The sequence below is a fragment of the Epinephelus lanceolatus genome, chromosome 21, assembly GCF_041903045.1.
Source record: "Epinephelus lanceolatus isolate andai-2023 chromosome 21, ASM4190304v1, whole genome shotgun sequence".
Taxonomy (NCBI): Eukaryota; Metazoa; Chordata; class Actinopteri; order Perciformes; family Serranidae; genus Epinephelus; species Epinephelus lanceolatus.
Genome location: NC_135754.1, coordinates 29,928,254 through 29,946,780, shown reverse-complemented (window position 1 = coordinate 29,946,780; position 18,527 = coordinate 29,928,254). Strand labels below are relative to the sequence as shown.

The following is an 18,527-nucleotide window of genomic DNA, read 5'->3' as shown; positions in this document are numbered from 1 at the left end:
GCATGTCAACATCTTCCACCTTTTCCTTCTCTCGATTACATAATGATGCCACTGTCCAGTGTGATAAGTCCTATAGTCTATGCAGAGGAGTAGTTCTCTATATTGGCAAGAATCTGGCAATGCGATACGAATCATGATACAGGGATTACAATTAAATATTGCCATATGACCCTTTATGACCTGCCTGGTTCATAGATCCATGTTTTTTGTGTTTACGCTAGCAATATATATGTGAACAAATAGGGACTGTAACCTCCAGGGCTGAAAAATGAAGGCAACATGCAAGTGCCAAAAACTGCAGTTCCTGTAATGTCCACTTGAGGCTGGCTCCAAGAGCGAGTCAGCCCCCATAGACTCCCATGTTAAAATGCCCAACTTCACAGCAGAAATAAACACAACTATTGTCACACATGTATTCTGCCAGATATTAATACATACTTTCAACATATTGTACCAGAGTAGCCAGAACTATAACTATAATATTATTACTTTCAATAACGTTGTTGTAAGCTACTGTCATTACCTGCATCTCTCTCTCTCTCTCTCTCTCTCTCTCTCTCTCTCTCATTGTGTCATGCGGATTACTGTTAATTTATTATGCTGATCTGTTCTGTACGACATCTATTGCACGTCTGTCCGTCTGTCCGTTTTTCCTTATCCGCTGCAAGGGTCATAAGGACAGAGGGATGCAGATGCAAAATGCAGACCTCGAGGCTTCAAAAAGTGAGCCAACAAACCAACGGGTGACAAAATGTTGGCTACATCCATTTTTTAATCCAGTCTATGGTTGTTACTCTGGAGTGGAAGTCAAGTGGCTGATAAATCTTTGCATTTAAATTACTTATTAAAAATTTAAACAGTGTTTTAGAGAATCAATACAGTTTCACAAAACATTAAATCCTGACACTCAAAGTATTATGGATACTCCTGCATGCTGTGATTAGCTAGTGCTTGTAACATTGACGCATCAAGGTTGGATGAGGTTGGGATAAGGGCAAAGAGGTCGTGCAGGGGCTGGTACTAGCCAATCTCAGATAATCTCTGAGATTTAAGTGGTAAATGTGCAAGAAAAAACTCGTAAATGTGCTGCCAAACAGTCAGGTGACATGCTATAAAGAGCAGCAGCAGTAAGAAGTGATGGCTGAATGGGACAATGGTTATCTTTATGACTGTGGCGTATTTATTATGAATACAGTCCATCTGATGCTGAGCCAGTATCTCACTATCGCTATCCTCATTTATATTTTAAGAAGCTACAAATTATATTCAGCCACAAATAAGCCTGAAAGGCTGGAAATCAGAACAGAAGTACAGAGTTGTTGCATAGAGATGATACACAGTCTCATCTAGTTGCATTGGTGTGAACCGGCAGGTTTTTAGAACGTTGTAGAATGACGCATTGAAAGCAGTTGCAGGGCTCGACAGTGCGAGCGTTTCACTCGCATTTGCGACTAAAAATAGGTGTGTGCGAACTGTAAAAAATATTTAGGGGTACATGTGCGCATAAAAAAAATCAGCCGAAGCAGCCTATATTTTTGTCAATAAAAAAATATGATAATCTCACAGCAAATGTTGGAGGAACCCCAGCCGCCTTCCCTCTTCCCTCTTCCCTGTGTGACACGGTTATGGGCGGTTTTCCAAGCCACTGTCGGCACAATGAATATAAGTCCAGTGTTTCCGCTACATTCATTGCCGCCGCTGCTGCTCCTTCAAAACATTTTTGCAAATGCACCACCACTCTGAGACATCTGTGCACTGGCACAGCGCAGCAGCCAGTATAGTGAGGAGAGCAGCGGTGAGGGGAGTGGGGAGTGGGGGAAGGCTCCTATTTAGGGAAGCACCGAATATATTCGGCCGAATATTGCAAAAAAAAAACAAAAAAAACAAAACACATTTGGTATTCGGTGGAATAAGTGAAAAGCAAGGCCGAATAATAGCGGTGTGTTTTGATAACGCAATCAAACAGCGTGCGGTGACGGACAGAGTAAAATGTCAGCAGTGTGGCGATAAACAGTAACGGCGAATCCCACCGGTTGTGGGTTGAACGGGGGTCACAGACACGGACAGGAATACGTATTCCTGTCAAATACGGCGGCGCATTATAACGGCTTACCGGCGAAGAAGTCCGGCTCCAGGTGAATAACTTGTTGTCATGACTGCCCAAAAGTACCTGAACAGCTGAGCCATGGGGGCACACAGTATGTGGCGTATCAGAGGAGAAACTTTAGGGACTGTTCTTTACTTATGAAGGGACTGTCAGGGGAGGAGGGTGGCTGGTTGATTTTTATTTTATTTATTTATTTTATTTTGATCCCCCCTATGTTAATCACTCATTGATGCTGTTTTTGAAGTATGAATAAGTCAATAAGTAATTTATTCCATTGAAATATCATTGATGTATTATAGAAAAGTGATTTATCTTTTTATAAATGACAAAAGGCACATCTGCCTCATTTTCGCTGTGGTATCGTGATACTACTCAGAACCATGATACTTTCACTGGTATTGTACCGTGGGTCCCAATTGAGGGATGTCTCTCACCCCCACCCCAATTTACTTTGTGCTCCTAAAGTTCTTTGTGCGCTCCTTACTTTTTCAATTTAGGAGCACATGTGCTCCTTGGGGAAAAAAGTTAGCGTCGAGCCCTGAGTTGCCTGTTTCAATCTGTCTTGTCGCGAATCTTTGGACTAAACTGGCCTTTAATTAACACAGACTCGTGTATTCAAGTATTTGGCTGAAGCTGATGTATATAGTGTGCATTCAGCAGCTTTATGCATACTAAAAACTGAAAATCTAAAAGAAAAAAAACAAGCCAATATTGGCTTATGTGGGACTCAAACCCCAGTTTCCTGTGTCTGACCCATGCACCTACCAGATCTTACTCCCTCTGTGGACTCTGTCGCTCTTTATACTGTGTCACCTGACTTTCTGGCGGGACATTTGTGAGTGGTGAGTACTAGTCCTAGCCATGACTTCCTTGCCCTAATCCTAACCACTTCAGACCTCAACATGCCAACGAGACAAGTACAAGCCAATCACAGCACAAAGTGGGATCCTTAATGATGCATCATAGGGATTAGTGTGAATACTCCAATAGCTGCAGTGTGACTATTCTCATCTGAGTGCAAACGGACACTCAGATTTTAATGTGTAGCCATTAGCTCTCCCTCTAATTCTAGATTTCAGAGCACGTTTGTAGAAATTTAAGAACACTGACAGAGTCCCACTTAGAAACACTCTTGACTTCTTCGATTGACTGGAACTGGAAAATGGGGCCAGGATCAATGAAAACAGCCCCACTTGCAAGAGCTCTGGAAGTGCTTTCTAAAGAGGAAAAAACAAAAGGTCTCTCAGTTACGCCTCTCTCTCTCTCTCTCTCTCTCTCTCTCTCTCTCTCTCTCTCGGACTTGCCACTACCACAGACCTTGGGTGGGAAGTTTTGTTTTTTTGAATGTAGCACAGTGAAACTCCAGACATCCCTCTGAGAAATCTATCGCTGGACTCTGACCATGAGTTTTCTCGCCAGCCCTGAATACTAAAAGCGATATGTTGTGACCTTTTGCCAAAGTGCTGGCTGCAGGGATCTAGGACAGTCTCATCTTTTTCCTCTTTTTTTTTATTTTTTGCAAATCATTTCACAGGGCCCAGCTGCTACAAGGAAACCGAGATCCCCAGTCTGTCAATTAAGATGAGTGACAAATCAGGGCATTTGTAGTCTGGAGACATTCTCTCAACCCCACTGTCTCCACATATCACTCACACTACAGTCTCAATCGCTTTCTTTTTCTGTGGCTCACTTCAGCTTTAGCCAAATCCATCATGTCACTTTCAAATAATCCTAAAAAGAACACTTGTACCTGCTGCTTCATAAAAGAGTGACTCATATCAAAGACCAAAAGTGGCTTTGATCAATAATCTTGATTTTAGGCCTCCCTTCATCTAAAAACAGTACTCTGGGTGTCTGCTATCTGTGTTGTACCACCATGGGATTGGAGATTGGCTTCTAAGGCTCTCAAGTATACACAAACACAACCCACACTCAAACACAACATCTTGATGGCACAAGTGTCTGACCGTTCAGTGCAGAAGAGCCATGTAAAGGAAACAATAGATAAAAGTACTGGAATCAGATAATATTTCCACATGCAGCTGCAGCTTCCACCTCTTCATCTAAAAGCCATCGACTAGCTCGCTGAAATTTTCCACCACACGTCTATGATTATGTGCCCTACTTTTGTCGCCTGTGATAAGAATGCATCCAATTTTACTTCCTTCTGAAGCAGTCAAGAGGTGCTCCCAAACATTTCATTCCAGCCACACAATTTCAATCCAATCTTCTAACAGATTTAAAATGGAGATGACATCCTTGACTTCTATTACTGTGTCAAGGTCCAATACTGTAAGCTAAAAACAGACTGCCGCTCCAAACACGCTGTGCATCCTTGCCAAACAACAGCATGAAATTCCCTCTGCCAGCAGCGTCCCGGCAGCTCCCCCACACCACATTCTGTCATAGCCATCCTTATGGATGTTAATCTGAGTGCCACGCCTCTGACAGAATGAAGTCCTCAGCTCCCTCTAAAGCTCCTAAAGTCGAGCTGTAGCCAGTCAGGCTAATCTGCAGACGTTGAGTGATGCAGAAGTATGTATGCCAAACATGACATTCCAATAGAGTCCTCCCCCGCTGCTCCGAGCTCCAAAATAGACGTGTTAGAAATGACAAAAACCAGCAGGCGAGCCCAGCATTGTCTCGGCGTGACCTCAGTAAATGAATGGAAGTGAACAGTGGGACAGACCAGACAGCTCCTATAACTGTCACTTTAAACAAAATTTCCAGGGTGAAGTCGGAGCTGGGAGGACGGCCTGTTTCTTTTCTTTTCTTTTGTTTTTTTTTTTTTTTTTGCATGATATGAAGACGAGTGCGCGTACTGTATGTCAGCAACCAAAAATAGGGCGCAAGTGCTGCAAGGCCTTCGTTTGAAATGCAGAACCATTTTAGATAAACACATCAAAACTGACAGACCAAGTGTAAATTAGCCATCATTCCCATACTGAAGTATATTTATTAACACTGCTGCTTTCTTCTCCCCCCTTGCTGCTCACAGTGATGATGAATGACAATATACAAAACACGAGAACTGAAGATAATCTGTCGCCGCTCAGCAAGCCTTAAAGCGAGACTTCATAGCACTTTGGTCCGACGAAGGCCGTTCTCCTGTCGTTAAAAAGCCGTTCCAGTAGACTGGTCATTAAAATGTGGCAAGCAGTGGCTGACATGTCCATCCAGAGGCATACTACTCGCCTCATCATGTTCTTTAATCATTGCATGGAAAGAGAGCAGCCCACACTGGGGTCACTTTCAATGAGCCGCACTCCTGAACAGCCTGAGTGTCCGTTCGGGATGCAATTAGAGTCCAATTAAATCCTACATTTTTTGACCCACGGAGCAACTATGTAATGAAATCTGAGGGCCACTGCTGGAAAGACTGAGCCAAGAGAGAGTGGCAGTCGAGGCCGTCTCCCCAGGCCACCACTGTAAATAATGTGTTCTTATTTAACTTACTTGGTTAAATAAGCATCAAGAGGGGAAAGAGAGAGAACGGCGGGAACAGGCATGCAGGATCAGATACAGACAGAAGGGAGAGATACAGTTACACAGAGAGAGGAAGCAACGATGTCAAGACTCTTAATCCCCAGGACACACCAGTTATCAATCTCTTGTAAATGTCAGGCACTAGGATATGCCCTCATGAATGATGGATATCTGCCTTGTTTGTTTTGGATTTTTTTTTTTTTTCTTTCATCTTCTCTACATTGTGTTATTGAGTGAGCGCCACCGAGGGCTTAGAGTCTATCTTGAGAGGTAATACTCCCTCCTTACAGTGGCAGTGATACCTGAATCCCAATTACCCCAGTGGAGAGTGTGCAGCAGAGGAAAGCAAAGAGCAAGAGTGGCTCTTTTTTCTTTCATTCGTGTTGTCGTGCAAGTGTCTACTTTGCAACTCTCTGTGATAAAGGCTGTAAGATCACAGGGAGAGTGCAAACTTTGGTCTACATCACCATGCCTTTGTTATATGGACTGTGGTAGCAATTAAGACCCCAGACCCCATGCTGGTCTACATGTACAGTAAAAACTCAAAGTGAATGAGCTCACTAGTCGTCTGTTCCCCAAAGTAACCGGCTCACAAAAACAAACTGTCAATAATGATATTATTGCTTTGAACAAATAGTCTACTGTGCAAATATCTAATAAAATCTAACACTCTTCAGGGACACCATGGTTGGGTGAAATAAAAAAAGAAGGCCTGGGGTGACAGTAGACTCTCTGCTGTGCACCAGAGATACACTCAAGTCTCCACAGGAATATTACAGGGATCTTGTGGGATTATCGCGCTGAGAATACCAGTTGTGCTCCAACTAAAGCAAACTACTCATGGAAAATAAATAAATAAATAAATAATAAAAAGAAGAAAAAAAAAAAAAAAATCACAGCTACTGATTCCAGTGCCTGCAAACTGCCACACTTGGCTGTTGCTCCCCTCCTGCTCTGGGGAAACAGGCTGCATAATTCTCAGAGAACCAATTAATTTTCAACATTTAATGCTTTACGGGCGTGCACGCGCTGGCATTAATCGCCGCATATCAATATGTATCTGTTTATTTACGGCCGCGCGAAGTTTAATTTCAGAGGGAGAGGCTTGATTAATTAATTAGTGCTTATTAATCAGATTACCATTTTTTTTCCAAGCAGCTGTGCTTCTAATGACATATTCATTGCATATGTTCAAACTGAAATATCCAGCTCGCTAAACATCAACACAGCTGGAGAGCAAACACCGCATCACACACACTGGCCCACGTTTATCACATTAGATCTGCTGCACACACTCAATGTGAACTTTAGGTGAAGTTCAGGGTTAGGGGAGCACGTGGGAGGGAAAAGTCCCACTGACATGTTTAATCAAAGGAATAACAGCAGCCAGGGTTTTGCCAATGTGTGTCACTAGCCTGCAATTAACATCGCCAGAGTGTCACAGTGATGTGGAGCCTAATGAGGAAATTAGAGGCTACGTGCAAAAGGCGAAGCGTTGCTGAACACACCACAGATCCGATAACACCAGGACGGAAACCACATCCAGCACAGCAGGGGCAGCTACAGACACTAATGGGCCCTGTGTGTGTGTGTGTGTGTGTGTGTGTGTGTGTGTGTGTGATGACTAATAGGCACCGTGTCCCCTCTTACCTTGAGCTTGCGTGGAGTGGATGAGTAAGGAAAAAAATAAAATCCATGTGGCGCGCCACATCGATCTGCTCCAGGAGTCCTCAAACATTGTCCCAACACTGGCCAGACTGGACAACAAGTGCCCCGGTGAGCTGGAAGAGTGCTACTGTGTCCGAGTTACCGGCGTGGTGCTGCTGTTGCCCGCCTGCTGTCGGGTCTCTGTGGATGAGGGGGACGCTGGCGCCAGTTGAGCCGGGCAGAGCGCACCGATGTTGGGAGCGCAAAAGCCGCTGCTGCTGCTGCTGCAGCCTGTCGCCACCGGAGAAATTCAGTCAAACACAGTGTGTGTTGTACAGTTTCAATCTGCTCTAGTTCCACAGATAGAGTAAGGATGGCGAGATATTCTCCTGTGAAGCAGCCTGTGTTGGTTTCTTTGAAGTACTGGATGCAACTCAGTCAGATGAATCCAGGTTAAGTCCAAATACAGTCCATTCCTCGCTGCACCTGTAAGAAGGCAGGCTGCACCTCATACTTTCTCATCCACACTTCTCACCTCTTAGAGATGCTGTTTGCTTCCTTCCCTGCTTCTCTTTTTAAACTTCACCCTCGCAGTCCGCGACCCGAGTGGTTAGTTTTCCCCCCAAAAAAAGCAGCGGACCGACTTTTTCCTCGGAATCCTGCCCACGGCGCGCTGTCAAGGTCGGCAATTCAGTTTGACAGGAGCACTGAGAAGAAGTTGAGCAGCTCGGAGAGCAGAGAATGAGGCCAGCGGGGGGAGAAACTTGCACGCAGTCACGCTGTCATGGTCGGAGCCTGCCGCGGAGGAGAGCCCGGCTGCCGGTGGTGTGCGTCGGATGAGGACGAGTCCCGGGTTCTTTATGAGGAAACGTTTGGATGTGATGGTGCTGGCAGTAGCGCGGCACAGCGCAGGTTGCCACCATGCGGCCAGGCGCAAAAACGCACTCCTCCGTCACACTACAAGCCAAGCACAGAGGGGCTTCCAGGAGAGGATTTTATTGCTTTCCACACCACACAAAGGTGGAATGAATATAGCCCTTTGTTAAAATGATTTAAGGGAACACGTGCTCTGCTTGTGTTGCCAGGGTTTGGAGTGGAGTGGTGCGCCTGAGGAGAAGTCATTGTAATATTTCTATGGAGATATACAATGTGTCTGAGTTTATTGACCTTATAGTATTTTTTTATCCTCCATTGCATCATTACAGGGATTTATATTTTGGCTGCATTTTAATATATTCAGCGACTGCGAGTTAGTGCAGCGGCCCTCTGAGCAGGGGCGTACGTTTGGTTTCAATACTGGGGGGGCACATATGGAATGGGCAGTTTGGGGTCCTCCCCCAGTACATTTTGAGCTGCAAACACTTAATATACTGCATGCTGGTGAATATTTATGCACCGATTTGTAGGTCTGTACCCAACTCAGAATGCCAGTTGAATCAAATTTGGTGTTTCAATACAAATATTCAACTACAGACCCAGACTCTGTTGCTGCTGCTTTATGCTCTCTTGAATTTTACCCCTGGACAGAATCGTTAAAAAAATTAATTTGTGCCAACCTCGATTAAGATTTTAAATAACGTCGCTTAATGCTAAGGGGTTGTGTGCTGGTGTTATATGCAATACTGTTATGTGTAGTATGTGTTTTTATGCTTTGTTTTGTTTTTTTTTTGAATGGGGTATGCTTTTCATTTCTTCTGGACTATTACTGTAAGGAAGCGATACCTGTGCAGCTCCTGAGTCTGAGACAAACAATAAAATAAATCGTATCGTATTCGTTCCTTTGTTTCTCATTTCAAGTTTCGGAGTTTTAATAGGGTTCGGGTTGTTAGTGACACTTACATAATATGGTTAACAAGCTAACTATGCTAATATGCAACAACAAAAGCCTGAGGCCAAATGGTTTGAAGTTGCTGTGAGCCTTACGGAGCCTTACAGAGCACAACCTCTCTTCATCCATGAAGTTGCCTGTGTGTGTGCAGCTGCCACTATACAAGGAACAGTAGCACAGTATTTTGCTACGTTTGCGAGCTAGCAGTTCATCCGTGCTAGAAAGCCAGCCAACATTAGCTACATTAGCCAGCTAAAAACAACATTAATATAATTCACACGTCACTGTTTCCTCTGTGTGTTTTTTTAGCACCAGTAAATTAATGCTATGGGGCACTGTATTCAATGGATTTACTGTTTATCAGACCACAAATGAGACAATAATTAGCTAGGGCACCCCACTGTCCTTCTGTTTTAATCTCTGCTGCTCAGATATGATTCTCCCGCAGGACTGCAGACGGCGGCTTCGGACACAGACCCTCAGTCAGCACCTGCAGCTGTTCGAATCCAGCTAGCACGAACCCCAGCGGTATGTGAAAGACAGTCTCCAGGCTGCCACTGCAAATTTATACAACAGAAACACAGCATGTGTGGACTCTGTGTTGTTAGCTCAGCCCATAGGGACTTCGCATGGGAACCTGAGGGTCATCAGCTCAAGTCCTCATATGGACCAAGTACTGGACTGGTAGCTGGAGTTGTGCCAGTTTCCCCCTTGAGCAAGGCACTGAACCCCCAACTGCTCAGGGCGCCTGTCCAAGGCAGCCCCCTCGCTCTGACATCTCTCCATTTAATGCATGTATTGGTCCTGTTTGTGCATGTGTGTGTATTTCGGGCCTGTGTGTTTATGACAGCAGAGAGGAAAAATGAATTTCCCCTCAGGGATTAGAAAAGTATGTCTTCTTCTTGTGTTTATATGCATGTTTGAAATCTGTAAAAGAAGTTATTGCTCAGATGTAGTACGGGATCTCGTTCTCAGTCTCCGATCATAATTGTTTTTGTAAGGCAGTACAGGAATGAGTGCATGCGAAATACACTGAGACTTACAGGGCAAAGCCTCTCTACCTGCAGGCAGCTGCCTCTGTGTGCACAGCTGCCTGTACCTAGGAGCAGCGTGAAAGTAAGGAGTGCTCAGTCACAGCAAAATATGGGAACCAAAACGTTCCCAGAGGTACACTGCACACTAAGTGGCTGAAAAATAAAAAGATTGTTTGACTCGAAGCAGTCTCAGTCAGCTGAGGAGTCTCTGATTGATTATTTAAATCTCAGACTTGCAGGAGGAGGCAGCTCCACCAATTTGTGCCTTTTCTGCATCAATTTTATGATAGAAATCTATCTGATGTCGTCAAAATAAAAGTCTTTTGCTACTTTCATGTTTTTATTGAGGGGGGACAAATGCACATGTGCTAAATATTGAAGGGGAGACACCTCCCTAAAATCTACGCCTGTGCTTCTAAGCATGGTAGTATTGTTCTTTTCTTCTTTCATTTTTTTAGTCGAGGCTGTTGAGTGTAATTCCCCTCGCTGCTTGAGGTGCATGAAATGAACAGAAAAAGACACGAATGGCTGTGCGAAGTCTTTACACAGCCAGGACTGAAGCTGCTGCATGTTATCTTGTCTGTGCTGGAGAGGAAGGAGGACAAGGAGAAGGAGAGGGTGAGAAATGAATGAGCGGAGGACAGACGGAGGAAGAGCAGAGCAGAGAGAAAGAGGAGGAGGAAGAGGAGGGGGGTGATAGAGAGTGACTGAGCAAATGCTGTTTCCAAAATGACAGTATCAGTAAAGTCTTGGCTGAGGGAGAGAATGAGAGAGCATGACAGAGCAAATGTTCCTGTCTTGAAAATGACAGTGCCTTGCCAGGAGAAAGCAGGAGTGCTTAATGTTTGTAATGTTTTTTTGCGAATGGCGAGTCCCATCGAAGCCACCACAGGGCAGCGGGGAAATAATGCACCATGGTAATAGCTTCTGTTGTTTCTCAGCATGATTTCCAGGCTCCTGTTGGCTCTCTCCCTCTCATCCAAAAATGTGATACCTTGCACAAAAGTTAATAACAGGAGAGTTAACATCAGGAAAACCAAGACGGAGTGCTTCCTTGGCCACCCCCAGGGCTGCTCAGGGACACGATTATGATTTTTCAAAGTACTTACTGTGACTGAACTCAGTAAGAGGGTAATTTAGAAAATCCCTGGACACAGTATTTTAGAACCAGTGCTTTCTGCACACAAGTGGCAATGCTGTTTGTTTGTGTGCCCCCCCCCCCCCCCCCCCACCTCCCCACAGACGCCAACGCCGCCAGGTGTTAGTCCTCTTGTGTTGTTGAGCAATGGCTAGTCGTGATCACAGGTGCTAAAGCAGCTTATTGCAAGCTGTGCTCGCCTCAGTCAGAGTTGCTCTTTTTATCTGGCCCTAGAATTAACCACACGACTGGTAATGATGATTCAGAGGTATCTGCGTCAGACTGCAATTATTTCAAGTTATTCTGACATTTGCCCTGGGCGTCCATATTCAACACCTTAAACCAGACCTTTGGATGCCATTTTTGGCACAGTGGAGGAGACAGACAGGAGGGCAAAGAAATCTGGAAGTAATTGGAGACAACACATGCACTTCCCCATTAAAGGATTGTGCCAACTTATTTACAACTTTTAGTTCTTTAACTTTAAAGGTGAACTGTGCCCATTTTGAAAAGGCATACATGCTATTCCTGAGGTCTGAGACAGTCAACAGAAACAACTCTCTCCAAAATCCCTAAACTGGAGCTCTAATACTCAAACTTGTGATGCCAATAAATATAAAATCTGCAATAGACAATGAATTGTGAAAGATTTTCTAGATCATTGGTTCTCAACTGGTCTATCCTCAGGACCCACCATTTTTCCTCAGTCATTAAGTCGTGACCCAAATTTTGACTATCCACTCAAATCTATTTAACAGACACTTCCTTGAAATTTTATGACTTTTTTCATGAAATACAATAGTCTTTTGGCACATACTCATGTCTATTCATCATCTTTGCATTGACTATACAGACTAACATTTAGAGAATTTCTAGAAAATATTTCTAGAAAAAAAGTTGTAAGATTACATGAACAAAATTGCAATATTTTGCAAAAAAAAAAGTTGTAAAATATTTAAGAAAAAGTCAAGAATTTTTAGAAAAACGTCAAAATTTTGAGAAAGAAATCATAAAATTTTGAGGAAAAAAGTAAGATTTCAAGGAAAAATCAAAAAAATTTGTAGTAAAGTCAAAATATTGAGAAAAAATCATTTTGAGATGAAAAATGTAAAACTTTAAGAAAAAGGTCATTCTATTTTTTTTTTTTTTTTTTTTTTTTTAAGTTGTAAACTTTTGAGGAAAAAAGTTAAAATATTTCACAAATGATTTGTGAATCTGCGACCCAGTCAAAATGACCCAGCGACCCACTTTTGCGTCCCAACCCACCAGTTGAGAACCACTGTTCTAGATGACACCCAGGGGAATGTTCTGAGTATATGGACACATTTTCTGTTTCTGAACTGAGAACCCTACAATAGACTAAAGCTCATTTGAATATATATATATATATATATATATATATATATATATATATATATATATATATAAAAAAGAAAACAAGCATTCTGTAGGTCCACAAAAGCAGAATCCCACTCATTGTCTGTAGACTGAATCACAGTGATGTCCAAAGGTAAACATCCGGCAGCTGATTTCAATTGTGCAGTTATGTGAAATTGGTAAAAATGTTTATTGCAACTATCATTTTCAGCCATATCTGAAACCTTTAAAGACCTTTCTGATGTTTCTGCTATGCTTATTTTATGTACTGTTCTGCTTTGCTAGCATTTTTGATGCATCAAAATTACCGGCACAGAAACTATAGGAGCTATCCCTGGTGTAAAATGTATGTGAGGGATTCCAACTTGTCCTGTAGGGGTCACTGCACTGTCATGGGTGTCTGTCACTATAGGTAAGAACCAGTCAATCAGGGACAGGTGTTGCTAGACGGAGGAGCACATGAAGTTTTTGACTGCAACGCCAGGCTATGTCAAGTTTCTGGACACAGATTCATGGATGCTTGCATGTTTTTCATCAAAAACAACAGCGGTGAGAAATGAACTATGCATCAAAAAGGAATAAGAAGAAGAAGTGGGACTCTTTGTTTTCACCCGATCAACAGCAGTCGGTTACATCAGACGAGCGCATCAATAAGTAAGTAGCCTGTCTGTGCAGCCACTATAGAAGCTAAGCAATGTGCTGCAGCAAAATATATTTTAGCCACCAAATAAGACTCACCTATGCCTCACACTATATTAATATATGTAATCAGTCGAGGCAGCCGTAGACCAGCAACTCCCGTGTTGTGCAAAGTAAAATTATATTTTTTAACAATGGAGTCTGGTGGCTTTGATATAATGGCTTCAGTTCCTTGTCAGAAAGGGCTGTCTGCCAGCAAAGTAGTGGTTAAAATCTTTTAAATATAGCATACACTTGAACTAATAATAATAATGTTTTGGGTGGCTAAAAACTAACCAGTTAAAGCAGATTTCATTTCATGTACTTGACAGAGGGGTTTCTATTCAGAAGTTATTCATACAACTGTGATCCTTTCAATTGTCTTTGGAGCAGTGCCAGACTTTGTATTTGAAGACATCACAAGTTTGAGACTTACTTCTCTGGTTTCTGGTTTTAAAAGAAAGTTGCTCATACTCATAATTATTGATTTCCTTGGCCATGAAAATAACATATTGGAACTCTTAATTTAGGTGGTGTTTGCCTTTAAATAACACACACGTCATATTGCTGTCAATCTTCAGATGCACTACATAAAGGTTTAGGATTTGAATTTGTTTTCCCCAGTGTTCTTGGCGGTGATTAGTTTTCATTGATTTCAGTAAAAAATGAAAATCACTACAGACGTGCAAGTTTCAAAAGTCTGTTAATACGTTTTCATACAAGAAAAGAGTGGAAATCAATGGCTGCCTGGATTGGTAGGAATGGAGAATGGAGATAATTGTCTGAAACCTGCAAAAACACTGGTATGGTCATTCAAAAATGTGGTATTTTTACCCATTCATCATTAGCAGTGAACTGCCTCTGAAAATCACTGACTATTTCCAACCAGAACTTTTGTTCACATCATCCCAAACACAGTGATTTTCATTCTGACTCTTCTTACTGACTGAATCTTCAACCATCAAGTGCAGCACAGGCGATAAAATTCAGCTCTCATTTCATTTCTATCAACAAAGTAAAAGAGGCACTCAGAGGTAAAAACTCTCACTGCATCATCTGAGGCCTGGAGGAGAGCAACAGAGAGGAAGAGGAGATGCATCTTTGAACAACAAAGGGCATCAATGTTTGAAATGATCGGAGACACCGCTCAGACCAAAGCCCTGATCAACAGCTCGGATCCTTACCTCTGTTTGGTTTGTGAGGATTGTACCTGAGATAAGGTAAGATCACAAATACACACATAGACACGTAGCTGCAAAAACGAAAATGATATCAGAGAAATGGTCTGTTGGCTGCCCAAGATTGAAAGACAGAGGTTAGAACTCAAAGAGGAAGAAAGACCTGAGGGAAGACTCTTGAGTGCTTCAGAGAGATCTGTGAAGTTGACCTCCTCCACACACACACACACACACACACACACACACACACACACACACACACACACACACACACGCATACACATAAACCCATCACTCTGATGCATAACCGACCCCAATGACAACTTGAGGGTAACAGTGGATGCATTAACCTCCAGTGATATTTTTCAACAGGACAGTGTGGCTAGCTCACTACCCAGCAGAAAATGTGTCTGCAAACCATGGGCATATCGTATTTAAGTGTTTCATACGTATCATATCAATGTTTCTAAAGCAACATTCTGGTTACAGTGTTATGACACTCAGCCAAGATGACCTCCAAGCTGCAGACAATTGTTCAAAACCAACAGACAACAAAGCTGGTTGTTTTTCAGCAAGACACTATGACATTTCCAGCAGTAATTGTGCCACTAAAAGTGGGTGTTTTTTTGCGAGACACCAACAGCATTTCAAGCTGTAATTGTGTCATCAAGAGTGGGTGTTTTTTTAGGGAGACACTGGCACTATTTCCAGCGAAATTGTGCAACCGATTTAACAAACCAAACCAAACCTAAGTGCTGTTTGATGAGACACCGGCAACATTTCCATTGGTAACTGTGCCACCAAAAGTGGGTGTTTTTTTTTGCCAAAATATTGACAGCGTGGGTATTTTTTAGCAAGACACTAGCAGCATTTCCAGCAGTTATTGTGCCACCAAAAGTAAGTGTTTTTAGCGAGACAGCAGCAGCATTTCCAGCGGTAATTGTGCCACCAAAAGTAGGTGTTTTTTTGGACAGACACTGGGAGCATTTCCAGCGGTAGTTGTGCCACCAGAAGCAGGTGTTTTCTTAGCAAGACACTAGCAGCATTTCCAGCGGCAATTGTGCCACCAAAAGCAGGTGTTTTTTGGACAGACACCGGGAGCATTTCCAGCGGTAGTTGTGCCACCAGAAGTGGGTGGTTTTTTAGGAAGACACTAGCAGCATTTCCAGTGGTAACTGTGCTATAAAAAGTGGTTGTTTTTTAGCAAACACTGGGAGCATTTCCAGCACTAATTGTGCCACCAAAGTGGTTATTTTTTAGCAAACACTGGGAGCATTTCCAGCACTAATTGTGCCACCAAAGTAGGTGTTTTTTTAGCAAGACACCAGCACTATTTCCAGCAAAATTGTGCAACCAAAAGTAAGCGCTGTTTGATGAGACACTGGCAACATTTCCAGTAGTAATTGTGCCACCAAAAGTGGGTGTTTTTTTTATCAAAGTATTGGCAGCATCTCTAGCGGTAATTGTGTCACCAAGAGTGGGTACATCGGCAACATTTCCAGCGATAATTATGTCAGCATAGGTGGCTGTTTTTTAGCAAGACATTGGCAGCATTTCTAGTGGTAATTTTATCACCATATTGGGTGTTTTTTTTAGCAAGACACTGGCAGCATTTCCAGCGGTCATATTTTTAGCGAAACACCAGCAGCATTTCCAGCGAGAATTGTGCCACCAATGTAGGTGTTTTTTAGCAAGACACTGGCAGCATTTCCAGTGGTAATATTTTTAGCGAGACACCGGGAGCATTTCCAGTGGTAGCTGTGCCACCAGAAGTGGGTGTTTTTTTTTTTTTTTTGTTTGTTTGTTTTTTTTTCAAGCAAGACACTAGCAGTATTTCCAGTGGTAACTCTGCCATAAAAAGTGGGTGTTTTTTTAGCAAACATTGGCAGCATTTCCAGCACTAATTGTGCCACCAAAAGCTGGTGTTTTACCTTTAATCAGTGTTTTTTCTGCCTAAACATAATACATTAACCACAGCAGTGCCGAAATGCTCAACATATCCACAACAAACTACTACTACTACTAGTGCAACTGGGTTGGTGTGGCCATCATCAGCCTGAAAAAGCAAGGAGAAAAACACACAGCACTTGTCATTAGATGAAAGGCTCACTACTATTTATTAAACATTTCTCACACCATTAACATTTCTCTGTCAATTAGCGCCCATTTAAGGCGAGGCATCAAAGGAACAGGGATCTTCTTAACCAAAATGAATGCTCCATCCTCTCTTCCAACACTCTGACCAATCTCACTGGAGGTTTAATGAATCGGAACAAGCAGGAGATAATGGGAATGGGAGCTCAGTGGGAGGCCGATGGGTTGATGAGTGTTGCTTATTACCTCCAAGGCCAATTACAATAAAGATCTGTCATAGTCTCTGTCTGATAGAGAAAGAGTCACGGTCTCTCCTGGGACTTCGCCGACTATCTGAATAACCCCAGTCCACACAAACACACTGGGCTCGACACAGCCTTATTTATGCAGCATTGCTCATTCACAAGTTCAGAGCTTGTAAGAGCATTAGTATTAGCCGGGTTAGCTATGAGCAACTCACCGTACCCCCTTTTCCTTACTCTTTTAAGCTTTAGATATTAAATAGAGTTTGATATTTGAAAAACAATCATTTACAGGTTTATTTACAATAATAAAATGGGGTCATAGAGAGATGACATCCTGGGCTCAATATCCTCAACGACTAAACTGGGCGCCCTTGAGAAATATTTTCTTTGGTACAGCACCGCCAAGGCTGTGGTACTTCACTGTCATATCCACAGCAGGGAGGCTAAATTATACTGAATGTGTTAAGAAAAAAAAAAGAAGAAGAAGCAAAAAACAGAAAAGGAGTGACATTTAAAAAACCTGATGGACAGTCTAATTTATGTAAGGATCTTTAATCGCAGGCAATTTGGCAGATGGAGATGAGTAAAAGAAAAATTTCAAGTGTATTCATCAGAGAGGGAGAGATCAGTCAAAAAAGCAGAGGGAGGAAAGAGGAGCAGAACTGTGTGTGTAAGGGAGACAGATGGTCAAAATAGAAAAGAAATACGTTAAGCAGAACTGCGCCAACCTTGGCAAAGGAAGGCCTATAAAAGGTAAAGAGAGCAGGCGTAGGAGTTAGGAAAGAAAGGAAGAAAACAGTTTTGGGGAGTAATGTGGTTTGAGATACTAACACAAACAGGGGAACTGCACTAATAACACATCAGTCGGCTTGTTGTTTCTGATTTGCTTGTGAATCCATTTTACCACCCTGCACCAATTACTCCTCCTGCCCGGCTCTGCACATGGCTGAGTGTGTGGTTATAATCGTGTAGCACCTGGGCAGCGATTGCACCTGACTGCATCACCCTCTGATTCACATATGCACCTCGCTCCCTCTCTCACACATTCCAGAGGGTGCAAAATAAATCATGGCGCTTTGAGCATCTTACCTTAAAGCGTTGGTTCACCAAAACAAAAAAAAAATATTTTACCTCTAAGTGGTATTGAGCCATCGATTTGCTGAAGTTTGGGTTTTATTTAAGAACTCTGCGACTGCCTCGATATGATGGAGGTGAGTGGAACTTTGTGGCGCTCGCAGCATTCAGGTAAAAAATAATATAAAACTCATGAAAACACGCCGAGATTATTTATTAAGTAGAATGTAGTTCCGACAAAACTGCACCGAAGTCTGTGGGTTATCCAGGGTGGAAGGAACACTGTTTCTGAAAAGACACATTGCTGTTGAATTTTTAAACGCTTCAATATTTCCCTACTTTTCTTGTCAGGAGAATTTTTAAAAACATGAGAAGTGGATCAACAGGAAGACCCAGGGTCAAATTAATAAATGATGTGCATGTACAAAACTCATACATACAGCATTTCACACATCTAGCGTGTTATTTATATAATCAGTATACGACATAAGTATGTTATCTTAATAAACTCTATGATATTTTCTGTTGCAACGAGCCCTCAAATATGGATCATGTTTTATTTTTTAATGTTGCAGTGCGGTGATTTAAAGATGCAATCCAGACCCTGGCAGCACTTTAATGACTATTGGAGAAAAGCTGAC

The 18,527-nt window shown here is 42.5% G+C and overlaps 1 protein-coding gene across 5 annotated transcripts in view; it reads right to left on the bottom strand.

Annotated features, from left to right (window-relative positions):
* The window catches only part of sdk2b (sidekick cell adhesion molecule 2b), a 468,332-nt gene extending 460,246 nt beyond the window's left edge, over positions 1-8,086 (bottom strand). For all 5 annotated transcript variants that reach the window (XM_078163249.1, XM_033611150.2, XM_078163251.1 and 2 more), the window contains exon 1: positions 7,244-8,086. In XM_078163249.1, coding sequence (XP_078019375.1) covers positions 7,244-7,331 — 88 coding nt within the window. In that variant the 5' untranslated portion in view covers positions 7,332-8,086. The remainder of the gene's footprint in view (positions 1-7,243) is intronic.
* Positions 8,087-18,527: the final 10,441 nt, after the last annotated feature.